Source organism: Lithobates pipiens, unplaced genomic scaffold, assembly GCF_037356315.1.
Source record: "Lithobates pipiens isolate NorthernLeopardFrog02 unplaced genomic scaffold, aLitPip1_a1.2 Scaffold_64, whole genome shotgun sequence".
Taxonomy (NCBI): Eukaryota; Metazoa; Chordata; class Amphibia; order Anura; family Ranidae; genus Lithobates; species Lithobates pipiens.
In genome coordinates this window covers 1,266,470-1,282,500 of record NW_027507886.1, presented here as the reverse complement: position 1 = coordinate 1,282,500, position 16,031 = coordinate 1,266,470, and the positions used below count along the sequence as shown (strand labels likewise).

Sequence of the window (16,031 nt, the reverse complement as noted above, 5' to 3'; positions counted from 1 at the left end):
ATGTGTCCATGCACACATAGGGAGATTTACTAAAATTCGAGCACTCACAATCTTGTGCAGCTCTACATAGTAGCCAATCAGCGTCTAACTTCAGCTTGTTCAATTAAGTTTTGACAATAAAACTTAGAAGCCGATTGGTTACTATGTAGAGCTGCACCAGTTTTAGCAAATCAACCCCACAGGCTTTAACCACTTGCCGCCCACCATATAGCAAAATGACAAGTGGCAAAAGTGGTTCCAATATCCTGACCAGATGTCATATGACGTCGCTAGGATGTGAAGCCGCTGAGCGCCCCCGGGGGGGGGGGCGCATTGCGTAGATCGTCGTTGAGGTGTGTCAGTCTGACACACCGCAACACTGATCTAGGTGAAAAGTCTATGACTGAGACTCTTTACCATATGATCAGCCATGTCCAATCACGGCTGATCACGGTGTGAACAGGAAAAGCTGGTCATCTGTCAGACGTGAGCAGAGGAGAGCCGATTGGCTGCTCCTCTGACAGGGGGGTCTGTGATGATTATCAGTGCAGCATCCCCCCCCCCCCCCCGAGGATGCCCACACTGGACCACCAGCGACGCCACCCTTGATGCCAGTGCCCACAATGGATGCCAGTGCCCACAATGGGCATCACCGATTGCCAGGGATTATTGTTTAGCACTGAGTGGCATCCATCAGTACCAGTGCCCATCCGTGCCACGTTTCAGAGCCCATCAGTTCCACCTCATCGGTGCCCATCAGTGCAGCCCCATCAGTGAAGGAGAAAACTTATTTACAATGTTTGCAACAGACACCAAAAACATTTATTTTTCAAAAATTTCGGTCTTTTTTTTTTTATTTGTTTAGTATAAAAAAAAAAATAATAATAATAATAATAATTTGCAGAATTGATCAAATACCACCAAAGAAAGCTCTATTTGTGGGAACAAAATGAAAAAAAATGTTGTTTGGGTACAGTGTCACATGACCGCGCAATTGTCATTCAAAGTGCGACAGTGCTGAAAGCTGAAAATTGGTCTGGGTAGGAAGGTGTATAAGTGCCGGTATTGAAGTGGTTAAGCAATGTTTAATGGCAGGAGAGATTAGAGGCAAGAAAAGTGCCACTGTCAGTGCATCCAGGAACAGCAGAGTTTTGAAAAAATAAATAAAATGCCTGACACTGTTAAAAGGTGTCTAAATGCTAGCTGTGTTTAGCACTTCAGCATTTATTCTTTTCAATACCAGAATAAAATATTAAAAGTCTCACCAATAAAATAAACATCCAAAAACACCAAACGCTGCAAATAAAGCACTGCAATGACTTTTAAAAAGCGCAGATTTTTTTCCATGATGCACACTGAATGCTATAAAACCGACAGTAGCTTTAGCTGTAGAATGCATTTTGCATTAGCGTTTTCTAGCATTTTTTACCAAAACTATACTCCCACAAAAGCTTATGGCTCAAAAACGCTCAAACACCAAATAAATAGTCAAGATTTTTCAGCGTTAGAGCGTTTTTACAGCTGAAAAATCCTCTTCAAACCCACTAGTTCTGTGCATTTTTTCCAGCCAGAAAACGCAGCTGCCAAAAAAAGTCTGAAGCCAAAAACAGCAGCTGTAAAAACATCCAATGTGCATGAGGCCTTGATAATGCCTTCACCAATTCAATAAATCGGTTACAGAATCAAGAGGTAATTTGTCGTGCTCATCTTTGAGTCACATCAGGAAGGCTTGAGCGTTTTAAAGTGATACAGAGATTAAAAAAAATCCTCCTATACAAGTTGTACCTGTTTGCCTACCCTCTTTTCTTAAGATCCATTCAAAGTCCAGAATTTACACAACATTTCTGAGCTTCCAGAGGCAGGGGGCAGGAATCTGATCCCATAATGGAAAGCAGAGTAATCTGAGACTTGAGTGGGGAGAAAGAACACCTCCCTCCACCTAGCACACGGGAAAACATGTAAAGCTGCTGCTATCAATCACAGGCTGTGTGCTGCAAAACTCCTCCCCAGCCCCCCCCCCCCCCCCCTCGATCTCTTGGAGGGGGCACAACCTGCCCGAAATGACTCTGGCAGATAACAGAAGAACCAGACTGCAGACAGAAATCACACTCATTCCAGTGGATTGAGATAAGTACACAGTATAGGAGGGTAGGCCTCATTTATTTTTCATGTCTGAGGTTTACAATCTCCATAACACTATTTAGATTTTAGTGGATTCCTGCTGGTTGGGGGAAAAATTGGATGGATGTAAAAGATAGGAGGTGCACATGAACAAAAACATCCAGTGTACTGCAAATCTGCGTTCACAATGGACGCACAAATATGGCAGCATTTCTGCAATGGATACAATGATTACTTTGGATGAGCAGATAGGAAATGATAACTGATGAATGAACCCATGTCATTCCCCTTTCCAGCTGTCATCACTCTCAGTCTGCTCAGCTACTTGGCCTGGTAAAAATATTGCATCCTGTTATTCTCATCAAATTTCCTGGGAAGAGCCGACTGTCTATCCGTTTTATGCGATTAAATACACACATTGCAAAGCTGTATATACAACTTGATGTGAACGTAAACAATCTTTTAAATAGCCATTGTAAACTTAGACAGACTAATGTTTACAATGCATTGAGGTAAAGCAAAATGTCAAGTATGTGAAACTTTACCCCTTTACAAGGATCACTGAAAGTACAGCTGTCGCTCATTGCAAAAAAAAAATGTTAAAGCGGATCGTCACGGCATCTAAGCACCACAAACCAAAAACACAACCTAATTAATGTCTTCATGCTTTCATTTTGTTGAGAAATCACTTTGAAAAACAACCCCCTAGCCATCTTGAATAAGGGCAAATCATCCATGTAGCATTTACTTCCTGAAATTCATCTGCCCTTAGCTTAACCACTTCCCGACCGCCTCACGCCGATATACTTAGGCAGAAGGCCACGTACAGGCAGAATCACGTACCTGTACGCTGCCCTTTAAGAGGTGGCGCGGGCAAGTGCCCGCAGGAAGCTCTGCGAGTCAGGTCGCGCAAACTTGATCGCTGTGGGGATACCCACGATCGTCTCATGGAAAGGAAGAACGGGGAGATACCAAAGTAAACAAGCATCTCCCCGTTCTGCCTAGCAACAGTGTCACTGATCTCTGCTCCCTGTGATTGGAGCAGAGATCAGTGATGTGTAAAAACACAGCCACGCCCCCCACAGTTAGCAACACGCCCCTAGGACACACTTAACCCATACACTGCCACCTAGTGGTTAACCCCTTCACTGCCAGTGTCAGTTACACAGGAATCAGTGCATTTGGATATTTTGTCATATATTTTTTACCCCAAATTAGGGGTTTGACTGCAACACACCTATATGTAATATATTTTGAGCGCTGGTATCCTTTCTTTCAATATTTTTATTCAAGATTTTCCACTCAGAAAATACAATCTCAGTATTTGACATCATTGAGACACATAAGATCAGAAATCATATTGAACAAGTTAAGTAGCATAACAGCAACCATAAGGAAAAAGGTAGGTCCGCATATGCGTGGCTTAGAAGGTAACTCAAAGAATAGTTAGATCAACACATACAGAAATCTAGTGTTTGTCTTACTCCATATGAGAGCGACATGGCAAGCACTGGGTCCCCGCCATCCAACCCTCAATTCCGGCTCCAGTACTATAGTCAGTACAACGTAATAACCTCACAGTAAGCAATGGCACATATGCGATCAAAAAAACCCCCCGGTAGAGAGGGGAAAGCAAAAAGAGATAGCTATCATAGACTGAGATGAGTGAAGAAAGAGTAGAGAGAGGAAAGAGAAAGAAAAGGGATAGAAGAAGAGAGGATGCACTCCAGCTCCAGGGGAACTCCCGACCCCGGCGGACCAGGTAGGCCTATTAGACTGTTACCAGGTCCCTAATCCACGGACCCCACACTCTGTTGAACCAAGCCATTCTATCATCCTAGCACTGATTGCTGTATAAATGATAATAATGGTCCAAAAAATGTGTCAGATGAGTCTGCCATAATGTCACCGTCACAATAAAAATCGCTGATCACCATTTAAAAAAATAAAAATAAATTATTAATAAAAATGCCATAAAAGTATCCCCTATTTTGTAAACGTTATAACTTTTTACTGCGTTTTTTTTTTACCCAAAAAATATATGTAGAAGAATACATATCGGCCTAAACTGAGGAAAAAAAATGTTTTTATATATATTTTTGGGGGATATATATTATAGCAAAAAGTAAAAAAATAATGCATTTTTTTCCAAAATTGTCGCTCTTTTTTTTGTTTATAGTGCAAAAAATAAAAATAAAAATGCAGGGGTGATAAAATACTACAAAAAGAAAGCTATTTGTGGGAAAAGAAGGACGTCAATTTTGTTTGGAAGCCACGTCACATGACCGCGCAATTGTCAGTTAAAGCGACGCAGTGCCGAACCGCAAAAAAGTGCTCTGGTCAGGAAGGGGGGTAAATCCTTCCGGGGCTGAAGTGGTTAAGCCTGCTTGTAGGAGGGCGTGCTTAGCTGAGAAAATCCCTCCTCCTCTCCTCCTGAAGACTCCTGGGATGCATGACATCATTTGCTCAGGCAAGAAACCAGGGAGTAACTGAAGAAATGTAAAAAAATAAAATACAACATTTAAAACAATCCAATCTACAAAAAGTCAGCATATGTGTTGAAACCCACTCAGTGGTTTAATGAAAAGTTCAAACATGATATACTTACCTAGCTATATACTAATGCTAGCAGCACGAGGATTAAAAATAATCAATGTGGATTCGGAGCGTGAGCTTCCACTTTAAACCACAGACTGGATTAATTCCACCATCCTTGCCTGTAAAAAAGATTGTTCACTAAAGAAGGATAACGTGTAATAGCCCCCAATCCCCACGCCTTATCTGCTGGCGGTGTATAAAAACCAATGCAAAATGATATTCAAGGAAAGATGCACTCTGGAAGGAAAAGCTATCTTGTCATCAGCTTTAGTCATTACAGTCGCAGGAACTTCCAACACATATGCTGTCTTTTTTGCAGACTGGATAGTTTTAGACCAGCCTTTCTCAACCTTTACAACACAGAGGAAATAGTTATCGAAAAAATAATTTTTTTTTTTTTTGCACTCACCAAAACGCCAGAAACAAAGAGCCTTCAGTATAACATCAATCATAAGTGAACTCCTTCTTAGCCACTAGACCATACAAAAGGAGCTCTTTGTTTCTGGCGTTTTGGTGAGTGCATCCCCATAAGGGGTACGTTTGAATCATGGGTGGGGAATCGTTTGGTGGAAGCTGTTCCTTCATTAACCACGATAACATCTGTTTAATCACTACTGAGCACCTCTGTTATAAACTCAGAAAGAAATGTACTATTTCTCATTTAGAGGAAAGTGACAAAGCGCTGCTATATATGAGAAAGGGACAATTTTTTTGTATATTCTTTTTACAGGTATTTTTACTCATTCAGTAACATGCAATCCACCAGGTCACTGTAGGATTTACGTGTCACGTGGTGCAGGCCATGGTGCCAGGACAAGATCAACCACAGAGAGGGCAAGGGTCAACTGGACACAAATTTATGAAATTATTGTTATCCCTTGGATCAGGAGCGTCAAACTCAATTTCATCGCAGGACACATCAGCATTATGGTTGCCTTCAAAAGGACCAGTTGTATCTGTAAGACTACATGTCCAGAGCATCTCCATCCCCCTTTACATCAAATGTCCAGAGCACACAACCATCAGCAGTAAAGAGTCCCCCAACCTCCTTTACATCACAGTGCACTCCCTTGCTTTGTGCTGCTGCTGAGATGAAGCTGGGGTGGAGCTGGGAAGCAGAAAGTGCAAAGTCTGGAGGAGGACCAGAGGAGTGCTGGAGTTAGCTACCACAGTCTGCTGAATGCGGAGACTCAGGGAGGTGGAGAAGGGGGATCCTTTTCTCTGATACCCAATGCTGACACAGGGGCTGGAGGGGCAGAGAGAAGCCTCTCCGCAGCTGCATGGAAAACAACAGGATCTGGTAGAGGAGTTCTGTCCTCCACTCTGCTGCCAATTGCTGTGACAATGCGGCAGAGGACACAAGGGGCGTGTAGCATATGCAGGTACGAGGGCCACATGAACTGGCCTGAAGGGCCTTGTGTTTGATACATGCGATTTAGAAGATTCGGCTTGTCCAAAAATCCCTACAGCTGAACTAAATATTTGTACTTCCCTAGTTTCCAACACAATTTGCATACTTTTTTTTTTTTTTTTTTTTTTAGCTTTAGAGAAGTCATAGTTGGATACTGGTAGAGACAAATGAAAGCATAAATCCTGACTGTTCCCTGCTGTTTTAGATGCTTTTCTGAGATTAAAAAGTGCACACATTGCTTAGATATTTCAATCAGATGCTGCAAAAGGGGATTAATGTCTGCTTTAAGATTCTGCTTCCAGATGGTTGGGACTGTATTAAAATATCTTCCATTTTTTATATATAAATCTTTACAAGTGTTAGTTTTATAGTAACCACAATAAATCTCAGGGAGATTGAGTTTATTCATTTTATACACACACACACACACACACACACACACAGAGCGAGACAGCAGCGGCTGTTTCAGGTCGGTTTGCAGGAGCCATTATAAGAGCAATATCTCCTGCAAAATGACCCAGTGTGAAAGGGATCTAAATAAATATATTAAATGTAATTTAACCCTTTTTTTTTTTTTTTAAAGCATTTCTTCAGTTGCTTCTTGGTTTCTGGCTTATGCCAAAATGATGTCATACATCCCAGGAGATTTAGCAGGCAAGAAGAGGCTTTCTCAGCTAAGCACAGCTTGAGCTAAGGTCAGATGGATTCCAGGAAGGAACGTAACATGAATCATCTGCTCTTACTGAAGATGGCCGCAGCCAGAAATGCTAGGGGGTGATTTCTCAGCTAGATAAAGCATGGAGACATGGATGGATGGGTTTGCTGTGCATACTAGAATAAATTGAAATAGTATTTTCAGTTTGTGGTGTTCAGATAGAGTTTCACTTTAAAGTTGTTGTACTCTCTCCCCCCCCCCTCTCTAAATTGGGGGTACTGTTTATAATTGTACCCATGCCAAGCTGGCCTAAAGGGTGGTAAATTATTACTTTTTAAATAATTTGATAAACAACAATATATATATATATATATATATATATATATATCTTTATTTTATTTATTTTTTTTGTGTGTGTGTTCAGAGTTTCAATATTTCTGCAGTAGCTCAGTTATTTTTTTTCCCCTAGACATATATACATGTCATCATTTCTTTTAAGAGAAGATGAAAATACCAGAAAGTCCCTTGAGAATTGCTGTGAACAACATCCCATTGACTACAGGATCACATTCCAAGTAATGATAGCCATGTACATGTAGAAGAAAGGCAGGCACTGCACACCCAGGGTTCCCTTCCACTTCAAACCCTTGCTTGTACACTCAAACAGAAAGGCTCAGGGAGGAAAAAGGAAGAAAAACAATTGGATAATAATACATAAAAGCCATGTGCATTCTGTAAAGTCCTCTATGAAAATTGTAAAAACTTTGAAAGGGGCTTATTTATAATAAAACATGGAACAGAAGTGGTCTTGTTGACACAGACCAATCAGGTTTCATTTTTTACTCAAGGGGAAAAATGAACACATTCAGTTCTTTTAGATCAAAAGGGATGAACTTCGTCTGTAAATTAAGTTAGTTTAACTACTTATAGACCAAGCCTTTTTCTAAAGCTTGTTGCTTACAAGTTAAAAATCTGTATTTTTTCCTAGAAAAATACTTTGAGGTCAGCCGATATTTGGCCTTTTTTAAGAAGTCGGCATCAGGCAATTTTTGTACAAAATTTGGGAGAGGGAGAGAGAGATGCCAGTAGGATGGGATCTGGGCAGGCCGCTACGTGTATGAGGCCCATATCGGTCGACCTCTACTTAGAACCCCCAAATTATATTATAAATATATATATATATATAAAAATATAAATAAATATTGCAACAACAGCTAAATATATATATTTATTTTATTTATTTAGCAGAGACCCTAGAGAATAAGATGGCGGTTGGTGCAATATTTTATGTCACATTGAAAGACCACTGCCCAAATAAAAATTTAAATTTTTTGGGAAAAAATACACTTAAATTAAATTAATAATAAAAAACACAATAAAGTTAGCCCAATTTTTGTTGTATAATGTGAAACATGATGTTATGCCAAGAATCGTGATCTTTATTCGAAGTATAAAAAAAAAAAAAAAAAAAAAATAAAAAAAAAAAAAGATTGTGATTCTCATACAAAATTGTGCAGCTGTAGTCGCTATGGAAAACCTTTAGTTTTCCAGCCACTGCAAATTATTATGCACTTCTGTTCTTAAATAGATTTAAATCAGTGCCCAGTAGCAGGACCCCTTTCACACTGAGGCATTTTTCATGAGCTAAATGGCTACAAGTAGGCGCCTGTAAAATGCCTCCCCCGCAGTCCCAGTGTGAGAGCCCGAGTGCTTTCACACTGGAGCGGTGCACTTGCAGGACGTTAGAAAAAGTCCAGCAAGCAGCATCTTTGGACCGGTGTATACACCACTAGTTCTCTGCCCCTGCCCATTGAAATGAATGGAAAGCACTTCAGCATCGCTAAAACTAGCTACGTTTTATCACTAATGGCTGGCACTGTGAAAGGGGTCTTAGGCTATCAGATGTACAGGGACAGACATGTGAACCGTTTGCATTCAGGACCAATCATCTGTCCTTGTAACCACCTGGATGTGCGGTCACAGGTGTACAGCCATGGCATCTGGCACCCGGGCATTGATTTGTAAATGCTGCTGCCTGCGTTTGTACTCCTACACTGGTGGTGTATGCCTCATACACTATTAGTACAGATTAAGGAATGCCATTACATAGCAAAGTACATTTACTAGGACAAAACTACCCTTATATAATAGGACAAGAATAATAAATGAAAGTGGATGTCATACAAAAGGTGTATGGATAGAGACTGGGCTGGTTTCACATTGTGTAGACAAAGGAATTCCCCATGATTATATTGACAAATACTCAGCTTTGTTCAGGGAAATATGATGCTATATTTAATGAGAAGATGAGAGTAGTTTTGCTTAGTTACCACTGTTGAAGTAAAATGCAATGCATTGAGGCACCAATAACAAAAAAAAATAAAAAAAAAATAAAAAAAAGTTACCGGCAGGAAGAGACTAAGAACCTCAGTCAGTCTTGCATGTCTTACCAATAAGCTTGACAAAAACCCAAACTGTGTTGCTGTACAACCCTCTGGATTCACATTACAACATCTATAGTTCTTCACATTGTGCAGTACATTAGTACATTCTACACTCCACACTGCACCTGTATACTGTTGTATTCTGTATTTTTGTGCTGTACACAACGCCACACAGAACTTCACTCAGAATTCTATCCTCCTTCACACTTCTACACTGGATTATACATTCTGTACCTCCTCCCACCATGCATACCTTCTATACTGTGCACATCTCTACTCTGCACACCGTGTTGTACATGCTATACCTCCTCTTACCATGCATACCTTCTATACTGTGCGCATCGCTACTCTGAACACTGTGCTGTACATGCTATACCTCCTCTCACCATGCATACCTCCTATACTGTGTGCATCTTATTCTGCACATCATGCTGTGCATTCTATACCTCCTCTCACCATGCATACCTTCTATACTGTGTGCATGCCTACTCTGCACACCGTGTTGTACATGCTATACCTCCTCTTACCATGCATACCTTCTATACTGTGCACATCGCTACTCTGAACACCATGCTGTACATGCTATACCTCCTCTCACCATGCATACCTCCTATACTGTGTGCATGCCTACTCTGCACACCATGTTGTACATGCTATACCTCCTCTCACCATGCATACCTCCTATACTGTGTGCATGCCTACTCTGCACACCATGTTGTACATGCTATACCTCCTCTTACCATGCATACCTTCTATACCTCCCCTTACCATGCATACCTTCTATACTGTGCACATCTCCACTCTGCACACTGTGCTGTACATGTGCATTCGATCCTGCATGTGGCTTCACTTTGTACACCATGCTGTCTGTTGAATGCTGCATATGGCTCCACTTTGTACATTGTGTTGTGCATTCTTTACTGTATACAGCTCCACACTATACACTGTGTTGTACTTTCTATACTGCACACTATACACTGTGTTGTACTTTCTATACTGCACACTATACACTGTGTTGTATACTCTATGAACACCTCTCCACACTGTGGTGTACTTTCTATTCTGCACCTTGTACACTGTACTGTATACTCTATACTGACCACCTCTCCACATTGTGGTTTACTTTGTGCAGTATGTTCAATACTCCATGTAACACTACACACTTTGTATGTAGTATATGCCACACGTAACCGATATACTGTCACTGTCAACTGGCCTCCCTTCAGACTCACCAGACATGAGATTTCATGCAATCTCATAAATACTTTGTTACTTTTTTAAATTTCTAATATTTTATTTTTAAAACTACCGTACTACAGTTTGTGAATAAAACAGAATCTACGAATGGAGGACAGATGGATGATTGATAGGTCTGCCCCATCCATTCATAGAAGCTGTATGCTGGTGGCATCCTTTCATAATCATGGTGGTTTTCTCATTGTGAATTTGGATTGAAGATAAAAATCACACTATGGATTATTTCACATTATTGATTTTCGCAGTTTGCTGCTTGGACTGACACAGGATTGGAATTCTTATTGGACTTACTGAGCGAACATCATCATTACAAGATCACATGTATTGTTTTCATTTGACACTAATCTTTTTAGGTTTTGATTTTTGAGTGCATTTTATGACATTTAGCAGCACAGCACGTTTTTGGTATAATTTAAGAGGTCAGTATTGCATCCTCCCTAGTACAGGTTTCCTTTATTTGGCAAAGCCAATAATAAAATAAATTAGGTATTTATAAAAATATAGGAGCAATGTCCAGTTTTCGACCAGCTCAGATCTAGTAAAAGTTCTCAATATATTTTTCATGGTGGTGTATAAATTGAATTTATTACAAGCACAGGTGCTGCTTACCCAGCTAAAATACTGCAAAATCTCCTGGCCTGGGGCAGAGTAACATAAGCCGGGGTCAAGGGAAGGACGTACGTACAGCTACACGTGCCTTATCGGTTTCATGGTTTGTTTTTTTTGTTTGTTTTTTTTGCTTTTTTACTATTCAGGGAAAAAAAGATCAACCCTCTTTTGAAAGAAAACATGTACCTGGCATGAACATAGGCTGGTAGGACTACTCATGCAGTGTATAACCATTACCAGTTACAAGGCTGCACTGCATACCCTATGTATAAAGTATTAGAATTAGTCTGTGCCAATCTCTCTAATGCACAAGATCTGCAATGTTTTGAACACTGCACTTTCTGCCTTGCAAAAAATTCAAAAATGACTGAGCCACCCAAGAAATCAATGACCCTTGTTACTACTATTAGCTACCCCAATACTGCTGTGCTCTTTAGTGGATGCCATCTCTGCCCACAGCATCAACAAAAACAATGCAAAGTACTTTACATAAAAGCGCACACATGATCTTTTTCCATTTAAGATAAAATAGAGAAGAGAGTTAAAACCTCTGCCGGATTACTGTCTGCAATCCCATTAAGAGATTTTACCCCTCTACCTGTCCCTGTGGCACCAGTACAAATAAAAAATGGGTACAGGTGCCTGCAAGACAGGAAGACATAGCAATACTTACACATGGGTTTAAAATAGAAGATTTACATGTTTTAGTGAAGTTTAAATTGTTTCTTCAGCAACACATGCAGTGGGTGTAATGCAAACACTATATAAACCTATATATAGCCTCAGCTACATATAGTACAGCATACAGCGCTGTGTTTCCGAAAGTAGAATGGGCTTGTGGAGCAAAGTCAATGTGGACCGAGTGCTGCTCAGCCATTCACAGGGAGCTTTGTATTCTATGAATGGATACAAAGCTTCCTCTGACTGACCAAGGAGCAGACGCAGGTGGATGACCTCTTAATCTTCGACTCAGCCGAATCAAAAGGCAGCTTTGTATCCATTCAGAAATGACAAAAATCCCTGTGAATGGATGAGCAGCACTCAGCCAGACTTGATCTGGAACTGGCAGTGGGTCTGGAAGTTCCCATCCTGCTGCTAGAACACAGCACTGTATACTACGTAGCTGTGGCTACAAACAGGTCATACAGTGCTGAAAGCTACTGCATGTGTTAGTGAAGTAAATAGGTTGTTTGGACCAGCTTGGACTATTTAAACTTCAATAAAATATAGAGATTAGCATTCACATAATTCTAATTTTAAAATATTACCTCCCCATTGCCCTGCATACATTTTAGCACAAAACGCAATGTAACTACCATCTTTCTATGTGGTCACAACCGCTAAGCTATAGCTGCTCTTAGTAGATGTGCAAGGTCGACACTGAGGCTAAATTACTTCTATAAGTGAAATCACATGCTGCTGGCCATAGCTCTAAACCTCTTATGTCCAACACAAGGCCCACGGCCCAAACCTGGCCCGCCAGGCCTCGTCATGTGGCCCTTGCACCCAGTTTTGCAGCTGGAATATGATGGAACTACATTTCGCCACCTCCAGCTCTCACCCTCCCCTCTTGCTCCTCCCTGTCACTTGTAAACACCGAAGCCTGAAGGGACCGCTTTGCTCTCAGCAGCTCCCACTTCGCCTGAACTCCGCACTTAGCAGTTCCAGTTTGACTTGAACACCCCTCTTATTAGGGTTGGGTGCACGCTACACATAGCACACTCCTGAACTCTGCACTCTGTACACAGCACACCCCAGATACAACTGGCACTTTAGGGTAACCATACTGCTGACGTGGCCCACAAAAAATAAAAATAAAAATGCTTTTGTTGCTTTCTCTGCCCCCATGGGGGGATATCTGCCATCATTTTACTATCATAGGACACCTTGTGCTTGACAAATCAACAGGTTAAATTCAAGGGTTTATGCCCACTGGGCTTTTACAGGCATATTATGTGCCTAGCGTAGTTTTCTGGGGCTTTTCTGTGCCCAGAAAGCCACACATGCTGTGTACAACCTGCAATACAAGTGAATGTCTGAGCTCCTGTAAAACGCTGATGCATATAATATGATATGCCTGTAAAAGCCCCCTGTGCACAAACCCTAATAAAGCAGGGTGCTCAAGTCAAACTGGGACTTTTGAGTTTAAATAATAAAAGAACAAAATTTCAAGGAGTGGAAACTGCACTTATTTTTCTACATACTCCCCTGCCACATGTATACACTTATCCCAAAGTTTAACTAATGTCTGGAGAGCTTTGGCATAGAAAGATTAGTCAGTACGGCTAAACCATCCTAGGACAGCCAGCACTTCAGTGCTGAAATGCTCCAAGGAACTCTTTTTAGGGGGCCAGGTTATGCATCCATTATTCAGGATCAGGTGTTCCATGCGCTAAATGTTCACAGGAATGACTGCTGTGGGCTGGGAGCTAGCATGGCCGGGATCGTCAAGCGTCTTACTGCGGCTGAGCGTCTCATCACTGTACTGTGCTTGAAGTCATCTGCAGGTTTTAGGCCTTCACTCACAAGAAACTTCATTACCACACACTGTTCTATGCACGCACTAACACTGTTGTCTGCCATCTTAATTAGAGGTCTCTGGACTGGTCGGCGACATGTGTGCCGCCTATCAGTAATAGGACACACTTTCCACTTGCTACTGTGTGTAGTATCTCCACTCTAGCATCACTTTTTATACCTGAAAGATGTACCTCCTCACCAGCAGCCCATACTAACCTCTCCTTCACCACAGCTCCGTTCAGCTGCTAGAAGCAAAGGAACTGAACCATATTAAACTGAGTTGCCCTAACAAACACACACACAGGGTTAAGGACACTTCTCACCCAATGTGGGCCAACCATCAAGCACCAGCACTGTCACATGTGAGGAAGGGGACGAGTGACGGGCAATAAAATACCTGTAAATGCCAGATATTTTCTTCTTTCCTGACAGCTGATCAGAGCAGGCAGGAGCAACAGAAAGATAAATATGTGCTGTAGGGGTGGGTGGCAGAAAATAAAAGTAGCCTGTTGCCTTGCTCTGAATGGGAAAAGCAAAGATTTGCTTTAAAGGACCACCAACAGCAAAAGTACATCTTAATAGGGATCACAATTATCACAAACCTAAAATTAAAAATTAAATATGGGGGAATGAAGTAAAAAATAAATGGCATAGACTCACCTGTGTCTTGTCGAAACTGTGCCAAAGTTGCAATGTCTATTATGTATGGAGCTAATTTAGGGTCAACTTGTCCAAGGGAGATACTCCTACTGTTTGCAAGAGCCCGAGTAGTCTTCTGCTGGTGATGGGATTGCATACATTGCTCTATATAACTGCTCACTTTACTACTGTATGGCCTCCACTTGCCAAGTTCATCTTGCCATTCCCAAACAGCTACAGCCATAGATGCAGGGTTACACTGATTAGCCATCGTAGGAGGTCCTAATGGACCTGCAGCTCCTCCACTTTGGGGTGGACCAGCTGCCATTCTTTAGGGTTCCAATCAACGTTTCTCTATATGAAAATCTATTATCAGTCAAAATGCCCTTTCACGAGTACTGCACATTCCTTTCTGTACCATGTTTCTGTAAAGGAAAAAAAAAAAAGAAAAGATAATTACATCAAATGACATAACTGCAAAAATAAACGATGCAACACAGTTCATTACTACCTGGGTCCACCATTTCCACAATTATTGCTAGTACAGAATACTTAGATAGCTCATACCATAGAGCAGCCTTTTTCAACCAGGGTGCCCAGGCACCCTGTGGTGCCTTAAGGTTTCTTCAGGGGTCCCTTGGCAAAATTCCTAATAATTTCCCAAAAAAACAGAGGATGGAACAAGATTGCCTTTTAGAAAGCCACAGGTTTTCATTGGGCACCAAAACCTTCTATTCAACGACCAATGACCTTGGTTGATAAGGAGGACATCAGATGCCAGCACAGCATCCTCGTTTGTCCCTCCCTTGCACCTGTCAGCACTGGGGTCACATTAGCCCTGTGAGGAAGAGAAACATTAGAATACTAGTCAGTACCTGTGTGTGTGTGTGCTTTGGACGAATAAATCACCTTTAACGTTGGGTGTCCTATGTGTGGATGTTGCTGCATTGTGTAAAACTATTAGTTTCTTTTTAACCATTTTAGAATGAGGTGCCTTGACATTGTGCGGGGTACCTTGACTGAGAAAAAAAAAAAAAAAAGGCTGAGAAACACTGCCATAGAGAGCCACTTGTTGCATCTGTGGAATGATTGGTCACTACACCTACCAACTGATCACTAGTGATTTTTTAGTAGCATAGAGTAATAAAGAGCCCCCCCCCCCCAAAAAAGTATTTAAAGCGGTAGTAAACCACATACATATATACATTTTAAAAAATTGGGCCCTGGGCAGTTTAAGTCATAATGTGCTATCATGCACGGCATACTAGCACATTATGAAAGACTTACCCAAAAACGAAACCCTCCAGTGCGCAATCATCGCTGAAGGTGCTTCCATCATCATCAGGTCTTCTTTGCGGGTTCACGGGCTTTGGCAATAAGAATGGCCAGCAATGATATTGCGGTTTACGGCGCAGCTTTGAAGGAACGGCACGGGCAGGCCGTTCCTTCACAGCACATGTGCTGGTAACGTCACCGGCTGCATCTAAAGCAAGCATTTACTAAACGATGCACATTTAGGAGATATTTACTGTACCTATAGGCAAGCATCATACATGGGAGTATCCTCCCAATATAATTTGGTATTCAGAGTAAACAGAGGTTCACCTAAATTACTAAGGCTGAGTTTCTGTTACCAGACCCTAGGATTATATGTGCATTTACAATATTTTAGACCTCGCATAGCGTTTTATGCCTTTCCACATGTTGTGCATAGGACAGCCCATTCACTTATGCAACATAAATGCCAAAGAAGCCCCAGAATGTAAAGTGTGGTGCGGTTTTTCAGCATGCCCTTTTG

General features: G+C 41.3%; 1 protein-coding gene across 3 annotated transcripts in view; it reads right to left on the bottom strand.

Annotated features, from left to right (window-relative positions):
* Nucleotides 1–16,031, bottom strand: part of LOC143958911 (putative E3 ubiquitin-protein ligase DTX2) — a 106,465-nt gene that overhangs the window by 80,682 nt on the left and 9,752 nt on the right. For all 3 annotated transcript variants that reach the window (XM_077467894.1, XM_077467896.1, XM_077467895.1), the window contains exon 2: nucleotides 14,255–14,658. In XM_077467894.1, coding sequence (XP_077324020.1) covers nucleotides 14,255–14,561 — 307 coding nt within the window. In that variant the 5' untranslated portion in view covers nucleotides 14,562–14,658. The remainder of the gene's footprint in view (nucleotides 1–14,254; nucleotides 14,659–16,031) is intronic.